This window comes from Cebus imitator, unplaced genomic scaffold (assembly GCF_001604975.1).
Source record: "Cebus imitator isolate Cc_AM_T3 unplaced genomic scaffold, Cebus_imitator-1.0 Scaffold313, whole genome shotgun sequence".
In the NCBI taxonomy this organism is placed as follows: Eukaryota; Metazoa; Chordata; class Mammalia; order Primates; family Cebidae; genus Cebus; species Cebus imitator.
In genome coordinates, this window is record NW_016107628.1 from 2291961 (window position 1) to 2319280 (window position 27320).

The 27320-nt window shown below is 52.4% G+C and overlaps 1 protein-coding gene across 2 annotated transcripts in view; it reads right to left on the bottom strand.

Annotated features, from left to right (window-relative positions):
- KIRREL1 (kirre like nephrin family adhesion molecule 1) overlaps positions 1-27320 on the bottom strand; it is a 110264-nt gene that overhangs the window by 15695 nt on the left and 67249 nt on the right. For both annotated transcript variants that reach the window (XM_017503719.2, XM_017503720.2), the window contains exons 2-3: positions 8121-8270; positions 5792-5941 (exon numbers count right to left, since the gene is read on the bottom strand). In XM_017503719.2, the coding sequence (XP_017359208.1) occupies positions 5792-5941; positions 8121-8270 (300 nt within the window). The remainder of the gene's footprint in view (positions 1-5791; positions 5942-8120; positions 8271-27320) is intronic.

The window sequence follows — 27320 nt, forward strand, 5'->3', positions numbered from 1 at the left end:
TGCCCTTACTATTTTTGTTTGTTTTTGTATTTTTGTTTGTTTTTGTTTTTTTTTTTTTTTGAGACGGAGTCTTGCTCTGTCGCCCTGCTGCAGTGCAGTGGCACAATCTCAGCTCACTGCAACCTCCGTCTTCTGGATTCAAGCGATTCCCCTGCCTCAGACTCCCAAGTAGCTGGGATTATAGATGCCCACGACCTCTCCCGGCTAATTTTTGTATTTTTAGGAGAGAGTAGGGTTTCACCATGTTGAGCAGGCTGGTCTCAAACTCCTGACCTCTCAGGTGATCCACCTGCCTCAGCCTCCCAAAGTGTTGGTATTACAGGCATGAGCGGCATACCCTACTTTTGCTCAGAGCTACAGATGGAAGCCTCAAACTTAGGAAAGGGCTGGGCTATCTCAGGCTCTGAGTACAGCTCACATCCTTGGGAGTCTGGCTTGGAAAGGTGACTACCTCCACAGGACTTCTCGCATCCTCCCTCCTGTCTGCTCCTCTGCCCTGGAGCAGCCAGATGGGCCAGCCTATTACAGTAAGCTCCATGTCACACTGCTAGCAGGCTTTTTTCCCTATAGCACAGCTAAGAATGTGCCACTCCCCTGCTCAAACACCTTCAATGGCTGCAAATGTCTATGGCATCAGTTCCAAGCATTTCAGCCTCCTGTTCAGGGTCCTCAAGCCAAGACCTGCAATGTCCTGCTTTCCATATGGCATGCCCTTCTCCCACAGCTTCTGTTGAAGTGTTTCCCATCCTGTTCAAATCCCAGCTGATGCACAAGGCTTTCCATGCCACAGCCCACCCGCACTGTGGAGGCCCCCGCCAGTCACTCAGAGCTCTTAGCGCCATCTGCCTTGGATTTGGTTTACTTCTAACCGTGATCTAACCCTGCCCCAACCAAAACTATTATCCCTGGAAAAACAGCAACCCTGTCTCACTAATATTCATATGGTCACCAGTACCTAGAATGTGACCAAAGTCAGCTCTTGCTAAATGTTTACAGAATTGAATTAACCGATGTCTGATGCTAGCAAATAAGGGGGGCTCTCCCTGCCCTATCTCCATAGGCTTCTAAGGTGAACCAGACTATAAGTTCCCTGAGGGCAGGGGCTGCTTCTGTTATACTATCAACCCTTCAATGTCTAGCCCACAGCTTGGGTGATCACAGGTGCTCAGGGATATTTGCTGAACTAATGAAGGGATGCGGATGAAATAAAGGCAGAAAGATTTTGATTATAATTATTTTGGTCCACCCAGCGTTCATCAACCAGAAATGAGAAAGGAACTCCTGGGTTTAAGCAATCCTCCCACCTCAGCCTCTCAAGTATCAGAAAGTACAGGCACACACCATCATGCCCTGCTAATTTTTATTTTTTGTAGAGAAGCGGTTTCTCTATGTTGCCCAGGCTGGTCTGAAACTCCTGGGCTCAAGCAGTCGTCCTACGTCAGCCTCTCAAAGTGCTGGGATTACAAGCATGAGCCAGCGTGCCCCACCGATAAAAGATTTTGTTTGCTTCTTTCTGAGAAAGACAAGAAAGGCTCAGAGGAGGGTCCAGATGGAACAATCGAGAAGAGACCCAGGGAGACCCATGGTGCCCAGTGGTGGGCAGGGCTGTCCTAGAATTGACACAATGAAGGTCTCCACGCTGGGGTTTCCAGTAGAAAGAAACTACTCACAGCCTGTCTTAGCATTCTGTTCAACTCACGCATGCCTAGTGCTATAGTGGAAAAGAATAAAACTTGGATTCAGGCTGCCTGGTTTCAAATCCTGGCACCTTTGTTCACCTGTCTTGTGATCTCAGATGAGTTCCTGAAGTCGCTCAGTTTCAGCTTCTTCATCAGAGAAGAAACCAAGACATAGCAATGCCTACTCACTGGAGCCTGGTGAAGGTCCGATGAGATACTGTACACAGACTCTAATGTGCAGGGCGTGTGTGAGGTATGGAATGTATTAGCCTTGCTGCCTGGACGAGCGTAGCGGTGGCTCCAACTCCTGCCCGGCCAATCATCCTCTGACTCCCTGGCTCCTCCTCCTTGTTCTGTGGTGTATCTGGTTCCAATGCCAGATGGGGGCAGGTGTGGGGATGGGGATGGGGAGCAGCTTGAAAAGTAGAGAAAGGTGGAGAGAAACGAATAAAGAGCTGCTGCTCAGGGCCTCCTGGTCTTCTCGGGGCCCCTCTAAGGCCACATGTTGCTGCCACACCCAGGAGGAAGATCCTGGATGAGCAGAGCCCCGAGGAGACACCATGCTCAGGTGCATGCCCAGGTGTGTGAACAAAGGGGAAGGCATCAGCTTCCTCTGCCCTGGTAATGCCCCCTTCCCCTTTGTTCACACAAAGACTACCTATCTGTCACCTCTGCCAGCGGTCCACCTTTCTCTAGAATTTTCCCAACTCTTTGCCCAGCCTCCATGAGCTCATCCCTGCCCTTCAGCTCTGGGACAAATGACAATAAAGCTGTTAAGGTGCCTGCTGAGCCAGCTGTTAGAGGGCGTGAGTCCATGTGTGCATGTGAGTAAGAGCAAGTTTTTATGATGTGTATACAATATGCTCATGTGCCTTCCTACACTCTTGTGCCCCTGAGTCTGTGATCAAACAAGGCCTCAGTTTCCTTGTTTATTAAACTTCAAAGATAACATGGACACCTACTCCCCAGAGTTGTTATTGCAGAGGCAAAGCAAAACGCAGAAGGTGCAGCCAACTGTAAATGGTGGTGGGATCAACAATAGTCATTTCTACCATGCACTGAACGTTCATCTTGTGCCAGCCGAGGCGCCTCCTGTATGTGACTTCATTTAATCCCTACCACAAAGTATATTCATTAATCCTTTCGTGGTAAATATCATTAACCCCAATTTACAGATAAGGAACGGAGGCTGGAAGAGGATAAGCAGATGTGCTCAGAGACAGGACAGTGAGTTAGAGGGCAGAGCTGGAACGTGGACCAGGCTCGCCTGACCCAGGAGCCATGCTCATCACCGTGGTTTTGGAGGTCTGTGTATCTATGTTGTGTCTGCATCTGTGGGGGAATGGGAGGCATCCCTTCAAAGTCCTACCTTAAGGAAGAATAACAGAGGCCATTCTGTGAAGAGGGCTGGTCTGGGGAGCTGGGGGGCCACTAAGGAGCATGGCTGGGGAGGAGGGGAGTCTGTGAGGCTGACGGCAATGCAGGGAGGCTGGTACCAGGCACCGGGCACGGCCCGCTCCTCATTTCTGCCCTGCCTGGTCTCTGGTCCCCCAGTTTCCGTAAGCAAAGGCTGTAGGTAAGCAGGTATGCAGGAAGGGGTGCAGGAAGTGTCATGTCTTCTTGTTGCAGTATTTCAGAATTTAAGAGAAAAGACAAGGAGAGGAGAGAGTGAGGGGAGAAGAGCAGCTGGACTAACCATCTCTGTCTCCCTCTCAGCTTAAAGTTACTCCTGGGGCTCTCCCTGTTCTCTCATCCATCCAAATCACCCAGGCAGGCCAGCAAGGACCATACCTTCAATACCCAGCATGCCCTTGAAACAAGTCAGTGGGCTCCCCTGCTATGTAGTTCTCCCTCACTGGCTTGCTAGGTTTTAAACAAGGCCCTCTTCCATCTAGGGTTCCCACTGATATTGTCCTTTACCAGGTTCCTCCTTGATTGAACCAAGCCACTGGGTGCCATTGTAAGACATTGCTACAGCAACATGTAGTGGCTTAGTCGGCCTTTCTTCATCTCTCTGTCTCTGTGATAAGGTAGGAGAGAGAAGAGTATTGAGGCCCACTCATTAGGATGGCAGTTTTCCAGGGCAGCAGTGGCACCTGCCAGGGTCTAAGATAGAGACTGCCAGGGTCTAAGAGAGCGTTAGGGAGGAAAAAAGAAGGAAGAAGGTCTCCTAAGAGTCTCATGGTTCCTTGGAATGCTTGGTTGAGCATGGGGCTGACATGCTTCAGTGAGGGAAGGAAGATGATGTCTTGGCATTCATGCTCACCCTCTAATTTTTGCTGTCTAACCTCATTCCTGCTCCTTGCTAATTCTGCCCATTTTAGTCCTAGAGAGGAAAAGCAAATCATCCAACAGCCTTGACTCCTGGTCCCTCAGGGCCTTTACATCCAATGAAATCGGCTGTCGGGTCCCTCCAGTCCTCACTGATTCTGACACCTCACTTTCACCCAGACCTTCACAGTTTACAAGTCCCCGTGCAGCAAAGCAGCAGTTGCTAAGAAAAGTCTGGTGTCATCATGCCATGTTACTGATGGGAAAACTCATGCCCAGAGGTTGTCACCTCTTTAGGATCATGATGCCAAAATGGCCAAGGTGCCCAGGTCTCCTAACCACGGGCAGTCTAGGACTCTCTCTTCTCACCACAGTCTGAGGACTTGTCATGTTCTCACCTCCCTCCCTGCAAAAACAAACAAAAACAAAACAGAACAGGCTGGGTGCAGTGACTCACACCTGTGATCCCAGAACTTTGGGAGGCCAAGGTCGGTGGATCACCTGAGGTCAGGAGTTCAAGACCAGCCTGGTCAACGCGGTGAAACCCCGTCTCTCCTAAAAAACACCAAAAGCACCCAAGCATGGTGGCGGGCACCTGTAATCCCTGCCACTCAGGAGGCTGAGGCATAAGAATCGCTTGAACCCAGGAGGTGGAGATTGCAGTGAGCCCAGATCGTGCCACTGCACTCCAGCCCGGGTGACAGAGACTCTGTGTCTCCAAAGAACCAACCAATCAACCAAACAAAGAACAGAAAACCTTCCTTGCGCCCAATCTCCCTCATCTCAGCTCCTCTCTCCTTCCTCCCATCCATCCTGGGGGCTCCCACAAACTCAGTGATTTCAAGTTAGAGGGAAGGAAAAGAAGGGGGGCAAAACATATCAAACGGAGGCCAAAAAAAGGGACAGTGTCAATGAAACTAGGGAAGAAAGAGTCACAGACGGACAGAGTTCCAGCCAAAGACAGAAAGCACAACACAGTCAGAGGCCCATTGAGACAGCCGTGCTGGAGGGAACGGGAAGACTGAAGGGAAGCACCGCAAGAGTGAGGCCTGGAGAGAGGCCGGGGCCAGGTGGGCAGGGGGGCAAGGGCTGTGCTGAAGCTGGCCTCGTTCTGGCTCTGTGGCACCGCTGCAGGAGAGAGTCCCCTCATTATGCAAATGGCCTCGGGGGTTACCACAGAGGGACATCTGCTTGGTCCCCCAGTGGGTGGCTGCCTGGGCGCAGGACTTCCAAGAGCCAGCAGCCATCCAGACACAGCAGGATCCCAGCCTCCCACCCCCACCCCAGCTCTCGGCCTCCAGGCCCATCCCTTCCAGTCCTATTCCCTTGTTCCTGGAGGAGGCCCCCAGGTGAATCTGAGAGGAGGGGTGAGCGCTGAGGGAGGAAGGGAGGCAGCTGAGGGGAAGAAGGGCTGTGCCAGGCTGGGGTGAGGCGGAGGGGGGCACAGGGACCCTTTGATGCAGCTGAGAGGAAAGTAGAAGGGAGACAGAGGTCCCCTCAGCAACAAGCCTGCCAGCCAGGACAGCTGGGGAAGGAGGGCCCGGGTCTCCATCACCCCACACTTCCCTGCTCCGGTGGGGACAGGCTTGTTTCTAAAAGGCAGAAGGCCCTGTCCTTGAGTGGCTCTGCCAGGCCTCACACAGCCCACGTCCCGCAGCACCCACCTCTCCTGCCTGCCTGCTTTACTTTCTTCTACCTGGACTTGAGCATGAGGGCAGGGATGAGGCCAGCCACGGAGAGGGAGAAGCTGGGAAATTAAAGCGGGAACGGGAAAGTGGGAGAGACCGCCAGGACACAGAGAGATGGGGCCTGGGCGTACTGAAGGGCGCTGGGGTCCTTACTGAGCACGGTGAGTTTGGCCCGCCGGGAGCGCAGGGCGGCCTCCGTTGCCTGGCACTCGTAAGAGGCGTCGTCAGAGAGCTCAGCATCTGTGATCTCCAGGTTGTACTGTCCCGCGTCTGCGGAGCCCACGACCCGGTACCGTGGCCAGGCTGCAGAAACAGGAAGAGTGAGGCCCAACCTTGAAACAAGGACTCATCTTCAGCCATCCCGTGCCAGTACGCCTTCCTCTGCCCTCTCCCGGGACACCACTGGCAGGTGAGCAGGTGAGGCCCCAGACACACACACCTGACGCCATGATGCCCCGTGGCGAGGCTGGGAGCCATATAGCCGGAGGAACAGACAGGAGGGCAGCTGAAGCTGGGAGGTGAGCAGGTGAAATCTCTGAGGCCGTTTGCAGACAAATGCCTCTCATAATAATCGGAAAGAAAAAGGCACACAGCAGGGAGCAAAGGACACAGGGAGAGAGAGAGGGAGAGCCGGTGTGTGGGCGCCAGGAAATATAGGGCATCGCGGCACAGACATAAGCTCAGGGGAGCACCTCTGCGGGACTCACAAGGCAGGGGGAAGCCTGAGGCCGGCCCCAGGGAAGAAGGATGAGGCAGGGGCCCGCCGGCTCCCTGGAGGAGCCCCTAAACCAGAGTCCTGGTTTCCCGCAGAAGCAGTGGCTGAGGCAGTGGGCTCTGCCCTCCTCCCTCCAGGCTCCCCCACCCCCTTCTGCTTCCCAGCCCTCCCGTCACGTTCCCACATCTGCTCCTTCCCGTGATCTCCGTCTATCCAGAGGCTATCGATTCTTCTCACTCCATATCTATTGATCTCACTCTCTCTCCCAGTTTCTTTTTCTTTCTATCATCAATAAATCCACCAGACTCATCTCTTTCCCTTATATGGATGGCTCTACACAGACAAATTTTCCCTACCTGTAGTAACACATGGAACTCACAGCACATTATCTCAGCTCCCTCAACAATAATAAGAATAAAAACATATAGCCCACCCCCACACCCATATTTACATCATTGCAGTGCTTTACAGCTAAAATGTGTTTTCACAAATATCTGCTCCCATTTGGTTCAAAACTCACAAATGCACTTCTTCTTTTTTTTTTTTTTTTTGAGACAGAGTTTCGCCCTTGTTACCCAGGCTGGAGTGTAATGGCGCGATCTCGGCTCACCGCAACCTCCGCCTCCTGGGTTCAGGTCACAAATGCACTTCTTTTTTTTGTTTGTTTGTTTGTTTTTTTTTGAGACGGAGTTTCGCTCTTGTTACCCAGGCTGGAGTGCAATGGCGCGATCTCGGCTCACCGCAACCTCCGCCTCCTGGGTTCAGGCAATTCTCCTGCCTCAGCCTCCTGAGTAGCTGGGATTACAGGCACGCGCCACCATGCCCAGCTAATTTTTTGTATTTTTAGTAGAGACAGGGTTTCACCATGTTGACCAGGATGGTCTCGATCTCCTTGACCTCGTGATCCACCCGCCTCGGCCTCCCAAAGTGCTGGGATTACAGGCGTGAGCCACCGCGCCTGGCCACAAATGCACTTCTAAGGCAGAGAGGCCTGCAACGACTAGGCCTGTTTCACACATCGGTAAACCAAGGCCCAGAGAGGTGAAGTGGCTTTCCTAAGGTCACCCAGCCGGAGCCTGCAGGTGGTGGAGGCAGGACTAGAACCCAGGTGTCCACTCTGCTGGGCAGCCTTTCCAAAGGTCTCTTTACTTCCTTTAGAATATAGGTTTCTCCGGTTGGTTTTTTGTGTGTGTTTGACTGACTCATTATGTTTGCTTCAGCACCGGCTACATAGCCAGTGCTTAATAAAGGCTTGTTGAATGAATAAATAAATGAGTGCTCGGGCTGATATTAAAATGAGTTTTTGGCCTCTGAGCAGACATCGCCTGGGCAGCAGGGAGGAGAGGGGCTGGCACCGAGCCAGGCCAGCATGAGACACTTGCGGGACTCAGAAGTTGCCTGCGCCCTCTCCTACCCTTGCTGCAGACTTGGGAGTCTCCCAGCACTGCCTGCTAGACGGCTGTCTGCCTGCAGCGCCCCTCACGGGGTCTGTGTCTGAAGCTCTCTGATGTAAGGGTCTCTTGGTTTCCTGGGCCTCTCCGGCTTCATTCTACCTTCCTCAAGCCAGTCCACGGCGGGAGGAGAGGCAGAGCTGCAGGGTGGGAAAGCCGTAGAGACGGGGCTCGGGAGCAGAGACAGAGGGGAGGCTGGAGCACAGAGGTGGGTGCTGAGGGAACCAGGGGACGGTGAGTCCAGAAATCTATGCTGGAAGTGGGGAACGGGGTGAGAAGATGGGACGGTTCGGGCGTTGGGTAGCCAGGCACTCACCTTTGAGGCCCTGGCCCATGCCCAGGGCCAGCCCGTCCTTGGTCCATTGCACAATTCCGGAGTAGTTGAGCAGCACGCAGGGGAGCACGGCCCGCTGTCCAGCCACCACTGTCTGGTCGGCCGGCTCCTGGCTGAAGCGGGTCTGGGTCCCTGCAAAGCCAAAGCTGGCACTGGGTAAGATGAGTAAGGAGAGGGGCTTCTGTAAGCGGTCCCCATCACCACACAGAAGGGGGGAGGGAGCCTCCGGCTGGGGATGGGAGCTCTCCAGTCCCTACCCTCCTTCGGTCTCAACCCTTCGTTCCAAGATGCCACGTCCTCACCCTTTCTTCCTTCTTCCCTCCAAGGCCCATGGGAATGGGTTTCAGGAGCTGGAGTGCTCAGCAATCACAGAAAATGCGGCACTGTTACATAAAGCCTTTAGAAATGGGTCTAGTCCTCCTCCGTTTATAGGGGAGGACCCTGAGGTCCAAGGAGGAGAGTAACTTACTCAAGGGCAAGTTAATGGCAGAGCTGGGATTAGAACCTGAGCCCCTGCATCCAGGTTCTGGCTGTTCCTCTACTACCCCCTGCCCCACCCCACCCCCACATTAATGACTCCTGCTTAGACATGTGTTATGTGAGCTGATGTGAGCCAACGTGAACCAACACACATGTGCAGCTACCCCGGGTACAGTTCCTCCATGAATACCTCACGGTAGAGTCTATGGCGCTGGCATGTACACGTGTGTCTAGAAGCTTCCCGGGTGGGAAGTATATCCAAAACAAAGTAGCTCTGAACCCACTTCTTGGCACATGTGCCCTTCTTGGTGTTCATCCTTTGCTCCCAGGTGCAGGGGTGCAGAAGTGTATACACATGAACACACCTGCACACACCCACCCTCCCTCACCGTGGGAGCTGCGAGGCCACGTGACTTTGTTCCACTCTCCCTCCGGCTGTGGGAGCTACACATGGCTGCCCGGCTGGCAGCTCGGCCGGGAGCATTTGATTAGAGAACTGCAGAGTAATTGCCTTTAATTGTGGAGCCTAAATGGAGCAGGGAATTGCATTGCGGGTTTTTCTCCCCCAGCACTCCCACCCACCAGCTCCAACCAGCACTGGTCGGCCCCAGTGGTGGGGCAGGCCTAGGCTCCTTGCAGAGCTCTGTGAGCTATGGGGCTGTGGGGAAAGGAGGAGGGGGGCAAGGAAGTGGCTGGAGGACGGCAAAGGAGAGTTCTGGGGCTTCCTTGCTATGTCCCCAACCTGTCACGCCAGCTAACTGAAATCAGCTCTCCCCAAAAGTGACGGCCACCTCCTTCTTCTTTCCCTCCCCAGCCCATGAATTTGCAGAGGCTACAATCCCCAAATCTGACCTTTTCCTAACACAGCTTTCTAAAATTCCTCCGACCCATCACCACTGCTGTGTGGAAGCAGACCTAACTCACCCCTCCCCACTCCGGGATCTCCCTCTAAGCCCCCACAGAAGTGGGATCCTAGTCTTGTCTCCTCCCTTCCTTTTGCTTCACCAGCCCCATTTCTCCTTTTCTTCCCAAACCTGCGCTACATTTCCCTCTTCCAGGAAACCCTCCTAGCCCGATTCCTTGGCCCCTTGGGCAAATACAACCAGTCACATCACTCGGCCCTGCTGTCATCATTATGTACAGGGATTCCTCTCTCAAACTATCAGGCCTTATGCCCATGATTTTGCTTGTCACATGGCAGAGGGCAGCAGGTAGGTGAGGGCGTTTGCCCTATGTGTTCCAGGAGAATGGGAACCTCTCCTCTAAGGCAGAGGGCCAAGCTGTCTCCTCCATCTGAATCTCCCTGAACATCCGACATCCATCCACATTGGTTGTCACACACAAAGAAGACTGAAAAAGAGGTGGCTGGGGGCCCAGCGTGGACTGATAACCAGAATGGGATCTGGCATGAGGCAGCCTCTTTACTCTTGATGCAGTGTGCAAATTTAGCTTTTTGGCTCTGCAGGGGCCAGGAAGTTAGAAACAAGGTCCCTCTCCCATACTCCATGAGTGGCTCACCAACTCTGCTGACATGACCTCTCATTCATGTTTTCTAAAGGATAATCCCTTTTGAGAGATTAGGGTGGCAGGTGCTGAGATCCTGGGGGAGGGGCGGGTCAGGTGAGCAGCCAACATTATTAATTCAAGCATTGCCCTCATTATTATTCAAATTTATTCATATCCTTGCGCATTTCTCTAGTGCAGCTCCATGCTGCAAACTCTCCACACTCACATTTCTCCTTCCCACAGCCCCCAGAGCCCAAGTCAAGGGCTTAAGAGTGGGGCTGCTGGTGAGCCCTGGCTCAGAGGTGGAATTTATATGCATAGCTTTCCTGCATGAAGCCTGGACACCCTGGTCTCTTGCTGAAGTCTCTCAAGGACAGTGAGCAGCTGGCCCTTGTCCACTTGGAATGGAGAGGCAGCTGGAGATGAGCAGCACTTAAAGGAAGAATCAGGAGATGGGGATCTTGCAGAGAGGTGAGGAGTGGTGTGACCTTGGGCCTGTCAGTTTCTCATCCAGGCCCCCACTTGCTCATCTATACAATGACAAGCCTGGACTAAGGACAGGTAGATCCTTCTGCACTCAAATACTGAGACCATAGGTTTAGGAGACAGACTATGGTTTATATATTGCCTATGTGGCCTCCTCACCCAGTGACCTTGGCCAAGTTACTTGCTAGGCTTCATTTTCCTCCCTGGTAAACTAGGGAATGTTAATGTCTATTTCTGGATGGCTGTCACCGTCAAATGAGATGAGGTGTATGCTATGCTTGGTTTAGTCTCTTGCCTGTACACAGTAAATGGCAGCTGTGATCATTATTTCTCCTGAGCAGTTAGACAATTAGAGGGACAATGGGAAACCTGAGCAGTAACATGACAAAGAAGGCGGTGTCGGACTTCCTGGGAGTTTTGAAGTTTCCTCTTGATTTAGGCCTGGTTGAAGCAATTCAGTCCAGACACAGGGGGATGGAAGGAAAAACGCTGCAGAGAGTCGGGAATTTAATTTGATGGAAAGGCAACCTAGATCCTGAGCCTACAAAAGCCACAGGCAATGTTTTCTGGTCCCAACACAGCCCCTGCAGTCAACACAGAATCCCAAACAGAGTTCAGATGCCCCTGGGTTATATCGACCAGGCTTATGACTATGGGGACGCCCCAAGTCTGCCCTCACCAAGTCCTGTTCTCTCTGATCTGTATACACTGAGCCTTTGTCACCTCTTCATGCCCTCGCATAGGCCTTTCCCTGGGGAGGACACTGCTCCCCCTGTTCCCTTGGGATTCAAACAGTCACCTCCTCTGGGAAGTCTCCCGTGACTTTTGTGTATTCCCTCAAGGCCTTCCTACTCACATCTCACTTCTGCTGTAGTGGGGTCCACACTGCACTGGCCACTCTGTCCCTGCTGGGCCCCAGGGGCAACTCCAGGAGTCTGGACCATGTCACTCATCATCAAGCCTATCACCTGGTGCAGGGCCTGCTGCCCGACACACTACAGGTGTTCCGAATATGTCTGTTGACTGAGGGAGTGGGAGTGAGTAAATCCAAGTCCACAGTCCTGCCTGTGAAATCTCCATCCAGAAAAGGAGCCAGTGCATGCCCCTGCCCTGAGGGGAGGTTCACAGACTTCCATAGAGGCAGAGACAGGCTGGGCGGTTAAAGGGGGTAGCACCCTCCTCCCAGCGAGAGGAGGAGCAATGCTGGGGCAGAACTTCCTGGGAAGCTCCCTGAAAACAGAGAACCTGGAGCCAAGGAGGGAAGGGCAAGGGAAACAAGCTCTGGTCAGTTCTGACATATGGTGGTGGTGTGGGAGAGCAGAGGACAAAGCCTAGAAAGTGAGCAGCGAGGTGCAGGGCACGGTGACGAACGACCGTAATCCCAGCACTTTGGGAGGCAGAGGTGGGTGGATCATGAGATCAGGAGTTCAAGACCAGCCTGGCCAAGATGGTGAAACCCTGTTTCTAATAAAAATACAAAAATCAGCCAAGCGTGGTGGTGGGTGCCTGTAATCCCAACTACTCGGGAGGCTGAGGTAGAGAACTGCTTGAATCTGGGAGTCGGAGGTTGCAGTGAACTGAGATCGCACCACTGTACTCCAGCCTGAGCGACAGAGCGAGACTCTGTCTCAAAAAAGAAAAGAAGAAAGAAAGTGAGCAGTGAGGTGCAGGCCTGGGACAGGGCACAGCTGCTCAGTCAGCAGGAAGGGGAGAGGAGACCCAGTAGCATTACAGTGTAAACGGGGGTGAGGTATTGGTTTGACCTTGAGTGTCAAGAAGTCACCAAGAACCCAGTGCAAGTGGCCTAGGCACACATCTGTATGCACATTCTACGTCCCAGGCCCTGGTAGCCTGGCCTTCCACCATCCATGCCGCAGAGCTGAACCTGCCCTGGACTGGGGGTGACATATCAATCCTGTTCCTACCCCTGCATCCACTTCCAGGAAATAAAACCAGTGCCAAACAGAAACACAAAAAAACTGCTCTATGTAGGGGGATGGGGAGGTGACCTCGGGGTTGGGGGGAGCAGGTGGGAGGGGAACCAGGAAGGTCCTGACTGCAGACATAAAGGGAAAACAAGACCAGCCTCCCACTGCTGGGTCAAATCCTGGCAGCTCCAGTCTGGGGCCAGCCAGTGAGAGTCTGCGCGTATGTTTCAAGTGTATTCCCACCTGCTTTGATCTTGCTCCCTCCCTGTCTTCAGACACCATCACAGCTGTGGTGAGCTCTTAAGCAGTCATTGTGAAGACAGGCAGAGAAAAACCGAGCAGCACACGCATGTGCCAGGGCATGCACACTCACACATACTCACATCCATCCACACGGTACCCAGGAGAAGGCTGACAGAGGCACAGATGACTCTGAGAAGTAAGACAAAGACAGACACCCACACAGAGGCAGAGGGAGAGCGCAGAGGGAATGGAGACTAGAGTGAGAAGGGACGAGGCGAGCTCTGTGGGAAAGAGCCCTGGGTGGAAAAGATGCAGGTCAGACTGCTAGGGATCCAGAGAGAAAAGCACCAGGGGGAGCCAGTGAGACAAAGATACCCACGGAGTAATAGAGACCCAAGGCAAAGCAGGGAGGAAGGAGGCAGAGAGATGGAGACCAGGAGAAAGACAGAGGTGGGAGGGGAGTGCGGGCCCTGGTGGCACCCCATCTCCTCCGGTAGTGTTGGACACTCTGTTTTTCTCACCTGGAAAGAGATTAGGAGGAGGCCCAGCCAGGGTTTGCAGGGAGGTGACTAGCCTAGTTAGGAGGAGGCGATCAGAGCCTTGATGGGTGAGGGGAGCACAGAGGGACACTGGGGAGAAGTTAGGAGAGCAATAGGGGATTGGGCGTGCAGCTCTGTGCCTCTTCCCCAGGTGAGGAGAGGTGAGAGGCGACAGAACCCCAATCGCCCACTAGCCTCCCCTCTGCCTCTCTCTCAGACATCCTTCCTTTCAGGTCAGCCCACAACCTTCACCACCCGCACCCCATAACGCAAAGCTCCTCTAGCCTCAGACTGGGAATCACCCCCTCCCTGTTCTCCTGCTGCATCACTGGGGCCTCTGGTTATAACACTTTGTCACAGCCTGCCTTGGATCAAAAATTACCTGTGTGTCTGTTTCTGTCTCCCCACTCTCCTGGGAGCCCCTGGATAACAGAGAGGCTTTGATTTACCCTCCTTGTCCCTTCAACCCCAGCAATGTTCCTTAATAATAAACACTCCCAATTATAAGATGCCAACTATGTGCCAGGCACTGAGGCGGATGCCCTGTAGACATTGTTTCTGTATTATAATCCACCATTACTATCTTCATTTTACAGAAAAGGGAAACAAGGCTCAGGGTGCTTCAGGTACAGCTGTTACGTGGCAGAGATGGGACGTGAACTCAGGTATTTTCTGCTACAGAGAAATCCAGGAAGTCTCTCCTAAATAGACTAGATTCATGCCCTCTACTTAAAAGAGAACTATCAGTGACCTGAGTTCTGGCCATCTCCCACTCCTGCTTCCTGCCCTTCAGCTTAGAATCCCATCTTAACTCTGTTTACCCCCGGGATGCTGCACTCCTCAGGTCGGGCTGGCCAGCACCCTACAGCCACACAGGACTTGCCCCACATGCTGCCACAACACAGAAGGTTTGGTATACGGGTCCCTACATGAAGGGAAGAGTGGTACCCAAGGCTGGAACGCCTGTCAACAGCATCCAGAGAGGTTTCAGTGATTCATGAAGCACCAGCCTTCAGGCCACCAGCGGCCATGAGCAGAAGCAGCCCCTGCTTATAAACGGCCAGTCGCTGTTCTGTGCAGCAGACTGATCGCCTACCACTTCTATACACAACAACCCAATGAGGCAGGCACAATAACGATCCTTCATAAGAAAACTAAGGCTCAGGGACATTAAGAAACTTCCGTCTAGTCACACAGCTGGTAGGTATCGGACAGAGAGCACAGTGATGAGCCAGACCACTGGCTCCCTTGGAATGCCATCTCAGCAGCCCGGCCACTGCTGTCGTTTCTTGGAACCTCCCAGCTCAGGCCACTGTGCAAACCTGTCCGCAGGGGCCTCTCCACCTCCCCTTAATACTGTCCCCTCACCTGGAGCATTCTCTCCCTCTTAGCACTGATCTTCCTGGGGAGACTGTCCTTGTTCTCCAGCTCCCTGCTCCATCATCATAGCACTGGGGTCCAGAGCCAGGCCAGTCTCTGTGTGAACACGCTTCCTGCCCTTGCAAAGGTCTGGAAGGACAACCAGGTCAAATCCCATTTTTGATGAAGAACTAGGAAGTGACCTCTAAATCTATCCTAGAGAGGCTGGAAATGCCTAGATTCATGCGCAGACACACACACACACACACACACACACACACACACACACACATCATATACTTCTTACTTATAGGGACACATGCACCATAACATACAAGCACACACATTTACCAGCAAGCACATGACCACACACATCCTTCCCACATTCAAGTACTTGTCCCTGCACCCATGGATGCCCGTCTGCTCCTGTGTCTCTGCACACGTGCCCTGATGGTCATGTTCCCAGAGCCCAGGCTGCCAGGCCAGCCCGGAACCAGAGAGGGAATGGGGCCAAGCACATGAGATGCCAGGGAACCAGGCGGCAGAGGAGGGGGGTGATGGAGGACAGGCCCTGTCTCCCCGGATTTATCAAACGAGCAGTAATGAACCCCCTGGGCCAGAGCAGTCCCCACGCTCTCCACTCCAGATCGTGCTGCTGGTTCAAAGGGAAGTCTTTGATTTGCACCGACAGCTTTCAGATGGAACTAAATCTCTTCACACTCCACTCTCCCTCCCTCTCTGCTCTCACATCTTGGCTCCCCCCGCCCCTGTAGAATTCCGTTCACCCCCCAGTCATTCCCTTCTTCTCTATGAAAAATATAACAGCCAGAGAGGTCCCCTTACATTGGGTTCTCTCAGAGAAAAGAGGATTTCAATTCTCTAGGCTGGGCCTTCGAAGGGGGAAGGAGAGAGGAAAAGGAGAGATTGGAGCTTCTGACAGAGGAGGAGAGAAGGCAAGGAGGAAGGAGGAAGGGAGGGGAGTGCTGGGCTGGGGCTGGGCAGGGTGAGGACAGACAGAAAGAAACCTGGCCAGGGCCACGGAGGCAGGCAGAGGCTCCCCGGAGGAAAGCTCTGTGCCTGCCCAGCTACTATGGATGAGGGGTCTGAGTCTGTTGATTTTGCCTTTTATAAAGCCCGGCCCAGAACCCTAAAATGTCAAATTTTGATATGACTGACTTTATAGACTCTTTTTTTTTTTTTTTTGAGACGGAGTTTCGCTCTTGTTACCCAGGCTGGAGTGCAATGGCGCGATCTCGGCTCACCGCAACCTCCGCCTCCTGGGTTCAGGCAATTCTCCTGCCTCAGCCTCCTGAGTAGCTGGGATTACAGGCACACACCACCATGCCCAGCCAATTTTTTGTATTTTTAGTAGAGACGGGGTTTCACCATGTTGACCAGGATGGTCTCGATCTCTTGACCTCGTGATCCACCCGCCTCGGCCTCCCAAAGCGCTGGGATTACAGGCTTGAGCCACCGCGTCCGGCCTAGACTCTTAACTCCCTCCTTTGACAGGTGATCAGGGGTCAGAAAACTCCATGACCTTGCTCTCAGTGGATAATCTCAGAGGACTGACTATGCGTAGATGTCAGGTGACAGAGGCATCAGGCAAGGAGTGGGAAATGACAAATGGCATTCCCCAAAGACAAGTTTCCAAACATTTAAGGACTATTATCACCTCCTGTCTCTGCCCACCAAAGTACTCTGGGTTCATTTCACAGTTTGCAGTGAAAAAGACACTCAACAGTAGGAGCCCCAAATGCCTGAATCCACCTTTACCGCCTTCCCACTTCTGGTCCTTTCTCATCCCAGGAAGCCGAAGCCATGGGCAGAAGAATCAGTCTCTCCTCCCTCACTCCAAGCGGCTTGGCCACCGCCACCCTGATGTCCATCTCATAAGGCTGGGGGTATGGTAGGGACAGCCGTAGGGGAATCTTTCCAGGGACCAGATGGGATTTTACAAGTGGCCAGCGTCTGGCCTGGTTTCCTTGCATCTGAGCAGACCGCAGAGGCCAGCTGCAGCGGGTGGCTGGCGCTCACGGCAGCAAGGCAAGAAGGTTTACTGTTCTGAGCCTTTGGATTAGTCACCCAAAGAGGCAGGAACAGAGCCCTGAAAAACACAGGGGGATCAGCCCAGCACAGCCCTGCCAGGAAGAGGCAGAAGAACTCCAAGCCAGAAGTGAGGAAGTGTGGGCTTGTCTGGTCCTGGTTCTGCCACCAACTTGCTGTATGACTTGGAGAGGTCATTTCACTTATCTGGGTCTCAGACTCCTTAGCCTGTAAACGGAAGAAGATTCACGTGGCCCCCATGGGCCTTCCCATCTCCAGTGTGCTCAGATTGCACCCCTGCCTCCTGTTCTCCTGGGGCCTCAGTCAAACCTGAGGACACTTAAGCACTCAGCACCAGACTGCTGGGAGGAAGAAGTGTACCTGGGCCCACGCTGGCATTTCCTCCCTGGAGCGTTTCTTCCCTCATCCTGCAGGGACGTGGAGGGAGGTCTGTGGGTCTGTGTTACTAAGACAGAAGCTGAGGACTCAGAGGAGGTATCCAGCATAGGATAAGAGAGGCCGTCCTTTCTTTTCCCACTGGAAACTCCCATCGGAGTTTCTCACATCCCTGCCAACAGGCTCATGGAGGATAAAGGTCAGGCAGGCCGGGGTCCCTAAAGTGACCTGCCAGCCCAGACCCACTCACAGGACTCTGAGCTCTACATGGAAAAGGCTGGCAGCGGTGGCTGGAAACACTCCCACCTGCCCCATTTCAACCTCCAGCTCCGGGCACCTGGGTCAGGCCTAGTAGGCCAGCTCTGTGCAAATGTGCCCTGGCAGGGGCCCCTGAGTATGTTTTATGGGAAGGACAATGGCACGGGGAGCCTAACTGTGCTGGCTATAGCAGGTGCTACCGACAGGCGGGAGCAGAAAGGGGGCGGCAGGGCCGGTGGATGGTTCTGCTCAAAACCTGAATTTCAATCTGGCTTTCGTGGGCAAGAGAAGGAAGGTGGGGGCGACAGAAGGCAGGTGGCAGGCAGGGACTTGGTTCAGATAGGAAGCTAAGAGGAAGGAGGGCAAAAGACAAAGAGGGAAGGAGGCGGCCGAGCAGAAACTAGGCCAGGGCCAGAGAAGGCACCGGGAGCTGGAGTGGGAAAGCAGGAAGGGAGGGGCAGCCTCTGTCCTCCCCGTCCAGGCCCTGCACCTTCCTCCCCGACCTACAGGAGCACAGGGAGGCAGGGCCCAAGGCTGGACTTTCCAGCAATCCCCGGGGTCCGCATGGTGGGAGGGAAGGAAAGCAAGACGCAGGACACTGAAGGAGATGCCTCGATGGGTGAAGGCGGACTGGGAAGAGAAAAAGGGGGGAAGAAAGAGTCGCAGGCAGAAACAGAGAGCAACGGAGATCAAAGAGAAAGCCGGTTGTGGGAAAAGTGAGCGAGGGGCTGTTAAAGATTGTTTTAAGGTCGGGTAGGGAAGAAAGGTGCCCAGAGGACACCACAGTATGAAGGAAACAGGGGACGGGACAGAGACAGGCAAGGGGAAGACAAGAGAACTGAATCAGAATGATGATGAGAGGTGGGTGGGAAAGGCCTTGACGGTCACCCCTCCAGCATTCTTTATATTTTGAAGGAGCTGAGGGTCCGTGAGGGAAGGCGGTACATGGGGTGGGCATGTCTCCAAATTCCCGGTGGCTTTGGCGCCAGCCTCACGATGACAGAGGACCCCTCTCTAGAAGCAGATACACCCCAGAGCCTAATCTTCCTGCACTGACAGTGGGGCAAGAAGAGGCTCTTCCTGGAAACCCTCCTTCACTGAAAGAAGAAGCCAAAACAAGGTTGGGAGAGAGGAATTATGGAAGAGAACGTTGGGAAAACGTATAAAAAATGAGAGGTGAGAATCAAGAAAGAGAAATGTAAGGAGACCATCTGGGAGAGGAAAATAGAACGAAGATGAGGACAGAGGAGCGAGAGAGAAGAAACTGGAGAAGGCTGAGGGGAGGGGCGGGCGGCAGGGGCAGAGGGGCTCCACAGGCAGAAATCCGGGCTGCCGTTCCCACCCTCGGGCCTCATCGGAAGGCCTTGAGCTTCTAGATCAAAGAAAAGGAGTGAAGTCCTTGGGAAATGGAAGGACATTTTGAAAGGATTAGCCAAGGAGGGAGAGAAGAGAATGAGGCGGGCTACAGCTGAGGTAACACACAAGGCAGCAGAGGGCAGGGTCTTTGTGTCTCCCCACGTGGTGGCTCACGCCTGTAATCCAAGCACTTTGGAGGCCAAGGCAGGTGGATCACCGGATGTTAGGAGTTCAAGACCAGCCTGACCAACATGGTGAAACCCTGTCTTTAAAAAAAAGAGAAGGGAGGTCAATCCGCAGTTTCATCTCCTGCCATCCTGCCTTTTCCTGGGCAGGCGCAACATTTTTCCTGGGGTCTAACCCATTCCCTTCTTTTACATAAAAGCCATCCCCTCTGGGCACGACACCTCCCTACAGCCTCCAGAATGAAGGCAAGTGGACGTTCTGCTCTGAAAACCTCCGCTGCTTGCTTCAACATTCTTAGTTACCACTGTTACAAACAGAGCTTCGAAGCCCAGTCTGAGAGAAGCCAGGATGGTACCTGGGTCCCTGCAAGAGGCTGGAAGCCCAGGAAGAAATGCAGGCTGGTCCCAGACCCTCTCTCGAGGTCTCCTGGCACTTTTAGGAACAGTCTCCAGAATAAACAGCCTCAACTCAGAAATCCACAAAGGGCTGGGCAACAGTCAAGGGCATTCTCTCCTTGACCCTGAAACCAAAAGAACCAGAAGTAAATTCAGGTCTTCTGATACCCGGCAAGCGCTCTAAAGGACAGTTCTGTTTCTAATTTTAACAAGTTTTATTACATTTCTATGCCCTCTCACCTCCCACTCTGCCTCCTGCCCCTCTTTCCCACCTCAAAATTAAAAAAAAAAAAAAAAAAAGGCCAGCAGGTTTAGGTGATAGACATTATTCTCCTTCCAGAGGCTGGAACCCGTCATCACAGATAACTCTGCAGATTTCTCTAGAATTTCCAGATAGACTATCTGAGTCTATGAGCGAGGTGAGCAACTAATATGGGACAGTGCGGGGCTCTGATGACTGCTCTAGACATTGATTCTCCCTGGATCCACACTAGTGCCTCTAAGAAAGGCTGGCTTAGGCCGGGCGCGGTGGCTCAAGCCTGTAATCCCAGCACTTTGGGAGGCCGAGGCGGGTGGATCACGAGGTCAAGAGATCGAGACCATCCTGGTCAACATGGTGAAACCCCGTCTCTACTAAAAACTACAAAAAAAATTAGCTGGGCATGGTGGCGCGTGCCTGTAGTCCCAGCTACTCAGGAGGCTGAGGCAGGAGAATTGCTTGAACCCAGGAGGCGGAGGATGCGGTGAGCCGAGATCGCGCCATTGCACTCCAGCCTGGGTAACAAGAGCGAACCTCCGTCTCCAAAAAAAAAAAAAGAAAGGCTGGCTTGGCAGACACTAGACATGCCCATAACACTGGTGTCCCCAGACTCCATCACTGCACCTTCCATACAAGCCCTAGGATAAACATGAACAGCTGTAGATCTCAAGGAATAGATACTGTTATTCACGCAAGTACTTTCTAATAGCATGTAGCAGTGGCTTCCCATCACTAGAGGTATTCAAGATAAGGCTGGATGGCCACCTGGCAGAAATGCTCTGGAGGGCTCTAGGCAATATTTTAGGATTCTATTTACACACCATATATTTTCTTCTGACTTTGGATTTACACCCAAGTAGTTAATTTGTAACAGGTCAATTAGGCTGGACTCAAAGTTTAGAGGAAGGAATTCTTTAAACAGGGCCATCTGAAGGGGAAAGAACAGGTCAAAAAACAGTCTAGGATGGAAGCCAAAGGTATACATAAAATCTTTTCCCCACGGCAGTTAACCGTAAGATGTCAGGGAAACGGTAATGAGACTTGAACACGATCACGTGGATTCAGACCTGGAGTTCAGTCTGCAGCTATACTGGTTTTTATTCTGGCTCCTTTTCCAGATGACTAGATGGCAAACTTCTTGAGGGAATAAATGTAATCTTAGTCATGCATCATTCACACACTCCACAGGTGCTCAATAAATGCTTATTATTTGGTTATTAATAAATTCTAATTGTTTGGTTATTGTTTGGTTACTGAGTTAAGGATGAATGTATAAAATACCACCCTCCAGAGAAAATAAACTCGACTCAATATACACTTATTCATGTAATAAATACTTATTGAATGCCTACCACATTCAATATAGAACACGTTCACATCACTATATGCAGCCTCATCCCAGGACCCACTGTCCTGGGCGCTGGAATACGAAGGTGAACATGACAGACCTAGTCCTGCCATTGTCCAGCTTAAGGTCCAGTGGACATACCCAGGCACCAAGTCCATACAGTGTGAAGGCAGCCATGATGGGGCAACATGGAGGAAACTATCTGAGGTGCAGGAAGAAATCCTGTAGGAAGTGATTTCTATGACAAGCTCTGAGGGATGGGTAGGAGTTTTCCTGGTAAGCAGCGAGAGAAGGGAGAGGGAAACGTCCTGGGAAGGCAGAGGGCATAGACAGCAGTGTGAAGTTGGGAAAGCAAAGCCTGTTAGGACCCTAGAAACAGTCAGCCTGGCTGGTGTTGAGCACAGCTCTCCTGGAAGCCAGGCAGTGTGCTTGATGGGGTGGGGAAGCGGGAAAAGGGGAGGTTTCCAGCTCTCACATTCTATCAGGAACACTAATGAGTTAACAACAAATTAAGCACTGAAAAACCCTACCAGTGTCATGCAGTAGTCGCCAATGCTGATAACATGAAATCAGGGCCAGCTTGGTGGGGACAATGACGTGGGAACCCGTGGGAACCCGTGCAATCTGAATACTCCCGAGGGCATGGACATGGGGGTCTTATTCCACTCAGGAGCTTACAGCCTTAATAGATGATTGTTGAGTGAATATCTTAATTGATGTTTGTTGAATGAACAAAAACACTGAATTTTTTTTCATATCTGACTTCCAAGCTGGTCTTCCCTTGGGCCGTGACTCATATTGTTAGCCTTTTATAGTTCTGGTCCCCTACTATAGCCTCGTAAGTTGGACATGGGTGGCCTTGCTTGGCACAGAGTAGGTATTCAATAAATACACATTTATTGGCAAGAATGGCATTAAGTCTTGAAGACAAGAAATATTTCAACAGCCAGAGAACTGGGGGAAGAGTATTTCAAACAAAGGGAATAGCATGAGCCAAGACACAGAAACATAAAAGTCCAGTGAGCAGTTGGAAGTGGCTGGGTTTCAGGCATAAATAAATTGGAACCATGATCAGACATCTTTCAAAATCTAACACCTTCTCTTTCTGAACATTTCTCAGTCTCTGCCCTCCAGAAACTTCTGGGCTATTGAGAGGATGGACATAGGCAAAGAAAGAGGTCCAGATTCAGGAAGACCAAAGTGGAAGCCGTGGCACATCTGAGCTGCACAGGGCCGTGTGTGTCAGCCTGATAAGGGCTGGGGACGGGCTCCAGATGAATCAGAAAGGATGAGACTGCGATGATGATGGGAGTGTGTTTTGTATCTGCGTGCAAGGGGGGACACAGGTGTCCTTGTTTGCATCACCTGTCTAGGTAAGCGTGCACGTGTTAGCACATGTCAACATACTAGTGTTGGTATATAGCCACCCAAAGGGAGAATGAGGCACTTTGTGAACGTAAGCAGGACATGCTAGGGATTTCCAATTAATCTCCATTAAAAAGATTTCCTGCAAAGACGCTCCTAGAATCCCCAGGTTGGGGTCATCTGGATCAATTCTACGTCAAGTAAAAGCAGTTCCAACCGGCTGCTGAATCGATCCATCTAACGTGCTTCACTCTACACGTGCAAGGGGCACAGAGTGTTAATTTGCTGCAGGGAGCTGAGGAAGCCTGGAGTGGAGGCTCCATAATTAAGAGCTGTAGGAGCAGGTCTCAATATGGCAGCATTCAATAGGCAGAGGCTTGCATAGAGGAGAGAGCACTCAGAGGTAGAACTTCAAGGTTGATGAGGCTGGGGCTCTTGTTCTTCCCTGCTGTGCCTGACTCAGTTTCCTTGTCAGGCAGAAAACAAATGCCCCAAGAGCAGAGGAGGCCAGGGAAGCCGAGACCACTTACCTTACCACTCTCAGAAATGTACAGGATATTGGTGGGGGACGTGGCGTTGGTGACCAATTGCAAGTCTGTGGTGTGAGCACATGGAAAGACTTTCTCTTTAGGGTACGCACACTGATGACTGTTCCCGAGACCCCAAAGCATATGAACACCAGGGCAGCTCTGTGGCCTCATTTCCATGAAGGAGGCAAGAATTTAGCAGAAAGAGAGAGTAACCTACTTGTCCACATGCCAGACACTCCACCATCTCCCAGCAGACCTACATCCATCCACAGCCTGCTATGCAACCTTCAAATCCCCTTCCTCCAGGCAGTCTTCCCAGACTACTCAAGCCTCTTTTGCTTGGCCTCCAGGTTGAGTTGACATCTTTTGTTTGTCTTTACCTTGGTTTGCCTAGATGAATTCTTACTGAGGTCCCCCATCTATCCAGAAGGTGGGGACAGAAAAAAACTGGGATTTTAGTTAGGTAAAATGAGATTGGGGCCAGGAAAGTGGCCTTTAGGATTAGGATGGGGAATACGCAGAGCGGGGGTGTGGGAATGACTAGTGCTCAGTGTGATCATTGGGGTAGGCAGAGGTGGGAGGCGGTCAGGATGGAAGCAGCGATTACTGTTAAGGATAGAGCTAATGTTTGGCTTATTATGTTCTCATTATTCAATAAGCATTTATGGATCACTTATGCTGTACCTGGCTCTGAGGGTATTTGAGATGCTGTGCCTCTTCAAGAGCTCATGTTCTAGTTAGGATTTGGGGTTACAGTGATTGCTAAGATTAGGTTTGGGTTGGAATTAGTGTTGAGGTGGAGGTTGGGTTCGGGGTTACTGCTTGGGGTTAGGGTTGAAGTAGGAATACGTTTAGATGTAAACACACTGGTTGGTGTGAGGTTTCTGTGTAAGTTCCTTCCTCCAAGTCTCTGCCCCTTGATTCTCTTCTCCCACTGCTTACCCATGCTTGTCTGTGCTGTCTACAGCTTCCTGGACTTACTGGAATCCGTTTAACGACAGCGACCATCTGCCACCCCTCCTAGTGATCAGCCCCTCCCCTTTCCTTTCTGTTCCTCCAGCGCCTTTCCCAGCAGTGAGTCTGCATCCTGCATTCCTGGGCGGGGTGCTGATGACTTCTGTCCTCTCTCACAGCTCACATTCTGGGGGTCTCTGACCTTTGCCCCTCCTTCTCAATCTCCCTGTCTGTAGCCACCAGGATGAGCCATTTGTACCCATTCCCACCCTCCTTCCTTCCACCATTGCTCCACAGAGCTTAAGGCTCTCACACTTCTGTCTTCATGCGTGAGACCCTTCTGTCTTCAGCTGAGCTCTTATCACTCGCTTTCTCTCCTCCTTTGATCCCTTTCCCGTGTCCTGCAGAAGTTCCCTGGTCTCTCATTTCAATCTGCCCTTCCCCCTCCACTGCACCTTCCTCCTCCGTTAAACCCCTTCTGAGGAGACTCCCAACCCATCCCTCCAACTGCCTCTACTTGCCTCTTGGGCTGGAGAAATGTCTTTTCATCTCCCCTCCCCAGTCATATGGGGCAGATCCCTAGAATTCCTGCTCTTCCTGGCATCCCAGCCAGGAGCAAGTTATTTTGTAGGAAGAGTCGTTTCCATGCAATACTAGGTATTGAGGAATGCTGGAGTGGGGGCTTGAAGCAGGGAAGTGTTTCTTCTGCCCTCATCTTGTTCCAGGGTGAAGTAACATTACTCCAGGGCTGTCTCCTCGCCCAGTGTTTAGGAGGTGGCTGGATGAAATACCCACATTTCAGGAGTGGTTTGGGAAGGAAGTTTCAGAACTACCTGAGTAGAGGTTAAACTGCTCCTGTCCCCACCTTCCACTTCAGAGAAATCTGCCCATAAACCCACTGAGGGCTGGGCTTCCGGAGGAGTCCCTGTGCCCTGCTCTGTCCTCTGCCCCTTTCTTGTTCTTGGAGCCCTCCTGTGCTCCCCTGAGGACCTAATCCCCCACTCATCCATCCATCCATCCATCACCATCCATCGGAGGACTGTGAGCTTGATTGATTCTGATATCAGGAAGCAAAGGCTGCTCGTTGGAATGCATGGCACCCTGTCCTGCTTGCTGGGAGATAATCGAGGGGGAATATTGCCTCGTCCAGGAAACGAGGTGCTAAATTTGTTGTGAGATAGGTGTCACAAGCAATCAAAAGGCGCCTTTCTGCATCCAGCCCTGAGCAACTAAATGAGAAATCATTAGGTTACTGCAGACACCAGGGACAACAAAGGTGGAGGGATGAGAGATCAGCTCCCCATTCCTTGGGGGTGGGCATCACAGGGAGATCTGAAAGGGAAAGGAAGATCAGCGATGGAGTGAAAGAGTGTGAGGGAAGAGGCAGGCTGCTCTCTGAAGGTTTCTCCTGCACCTGGAGCTGGGGTATCCTCTGCCACAGCTGAGTCTGGCTCCTCTCTAGGCGACTTTGTGTGAAGCTTTAGTGGTTAACTTCCTCAGTCACCTGCTTCTGGCTCCTCCTCTGGCATCTAGGGTGTTTCTGAGGCTGAGATATACTGACACAGGACAGTGAGACAAGTGAGCAGAGTTAGGCGACCCCAGATCTGCAGAATTTGGGGTGAGCAGAAAAGCTGAGACAGGCTTATGGGGGAGGCTGATGAGGGTTTGGGTAGGGATGGGAAAGGAAAGCCTGACCCCCCACCCCTGCCAACCCCCATGCTCGTACTGAGCACTAGTCAATCCCACACCCCTGCTCTGCCTATTCTCCACCCTAATCCTAAAGGCCACTTTCCTAACTCCACTCTCACTTCACCTAACTCAAATCCCAGGTGTTTTTCTGCCCCCATCTTCTGGATAGATGGCGGTCCTCAGAATTCATCTAGGCAAATGAAGGTAGAGACAAACAAAAGATGTCAACTCAACCTGGAGGGCAAGCCAAAGTGGACATGTTGGCCCCTGAATCCTCAGGCCAGTTGTGAACGCTTACCCTTGCCTCTAGCCGACACCCAGAGCATTCTCCCCTATGGTCCTATTCTTGTCCCAGGGACTGGGTGCTAGCAATTGGGAGTGAGCATGGGTTTGAGGGCTGGGCCAAGGCTGTAAGGCTCCGGACAAAGGGACTTGATGCTTTACACAGCAATAAGAATGAGTTAGCTGTGAAGAGGCCAGTTCCTGCAGGAAGAAATCTGACAGGGAGTAAGTGAAAGCACTCCAGTTTGGAAGGCAGAACCGACACATCTTCCCACCCACAGCCCTGACCCTGGGGTCCCTTGCTCAGACCCAGGGCGCAGGAGTGCACTACGGCGTGCCCATAGAAACACGCAGTGGGGAGGGTGCTGTGATGGGTGTGGAGCTACTCTGAAGACCCTTCCAATCTGCTCCACAGCTCAGAAGCAGGGATGTCTCCCTCTGGGTCCCACCCCTCCCTCTCTGCCTCTCCAAAGAGCAAGGCCCTCCACGTGTCTCAGGACCTGTCGGCTGCGGCGTCTGGGAGAGGAGCTGAGTATTATGTTCTGTTCTTGCCGCAGCCAAATCTGATTATTAGGACGGGTGATGGATGAGCTGGGTTTGGACCCCCAGCTCAGGAATGGGCTGATGGAGTTGGCCTGTCACTCTCTCCCCAGGGGATGAAGCATCGGGTCCCAGATGTCGTCTGCAACATGCATACCTAAGAGATGTCTCCCTAACCAAGATCCCTGAGGGACTGAAAATCCCTCTCTGGCTTCCAACTATTCCTTGATATAAAGACCTTTGAGCCTCATAGTACCTGCACTAGCTCCCGGAGACCTGCAGAAAGCAGGCTCGGGAACTCAGGTGTCAGAATCCCCCACCCTGGGTGAGACCCATTGCGGCTGGCTGGCTGCCAACATCCGTGGGGGCCACTTTGAGGGAGGGGGTGGAAAAGCTTGCCTCAGCTCTTGGCTACGGGCCTCCAGGCATTTCTCAGTGACAGCCATGGGCTTTGGAAGCCCGGGGCACGGCAGGCAGGGAGGAGGGAGAGAGACAGCACAGAATAATAATGAAGGATTTTTAATAACTCGTCAGCTATGGTGTCAGCTGAGCAGCAGTGGCAGCGCAACCCGTTGGGAAAACTTGGTGAGGAATTGTCTTCCTAGGAAGTGAAAGGAGTCAGAGGGGCTGAGGGCAGGGAGGAAGTGTCTTCTTCATCCCGGGCACCACAAAGCTTTGCATCAGCATCCAGCTGGTGGTGTAGGACAAAGTGCAAACAGAATTACAGAACCTGAGGCCTGGCCCTCTGGGAGCTTCCACTCTGGGCCAGACCCGCAGGTCACAGACTCGGCCAAAGACACAAGCAATCTATGAGGACATTGCTGAGCATAGCCAAGCTGCCCCTCCGGAAAACCACAAGCGCCCAACTCACCCTGTGAAATCAATCAACTGGAAGGCAGTTACGTGCTTATCAAAGGGCTTCTTCTCTTTACCTAATAATTCACCAAGGAATTGTTTGAAGTAGGAGTGTCATCCAAGGAGGTTAGAGAAAGCCCCTGGTGACCACCTTTTCAATAGCCTCGTTTTCAGATGAGGAC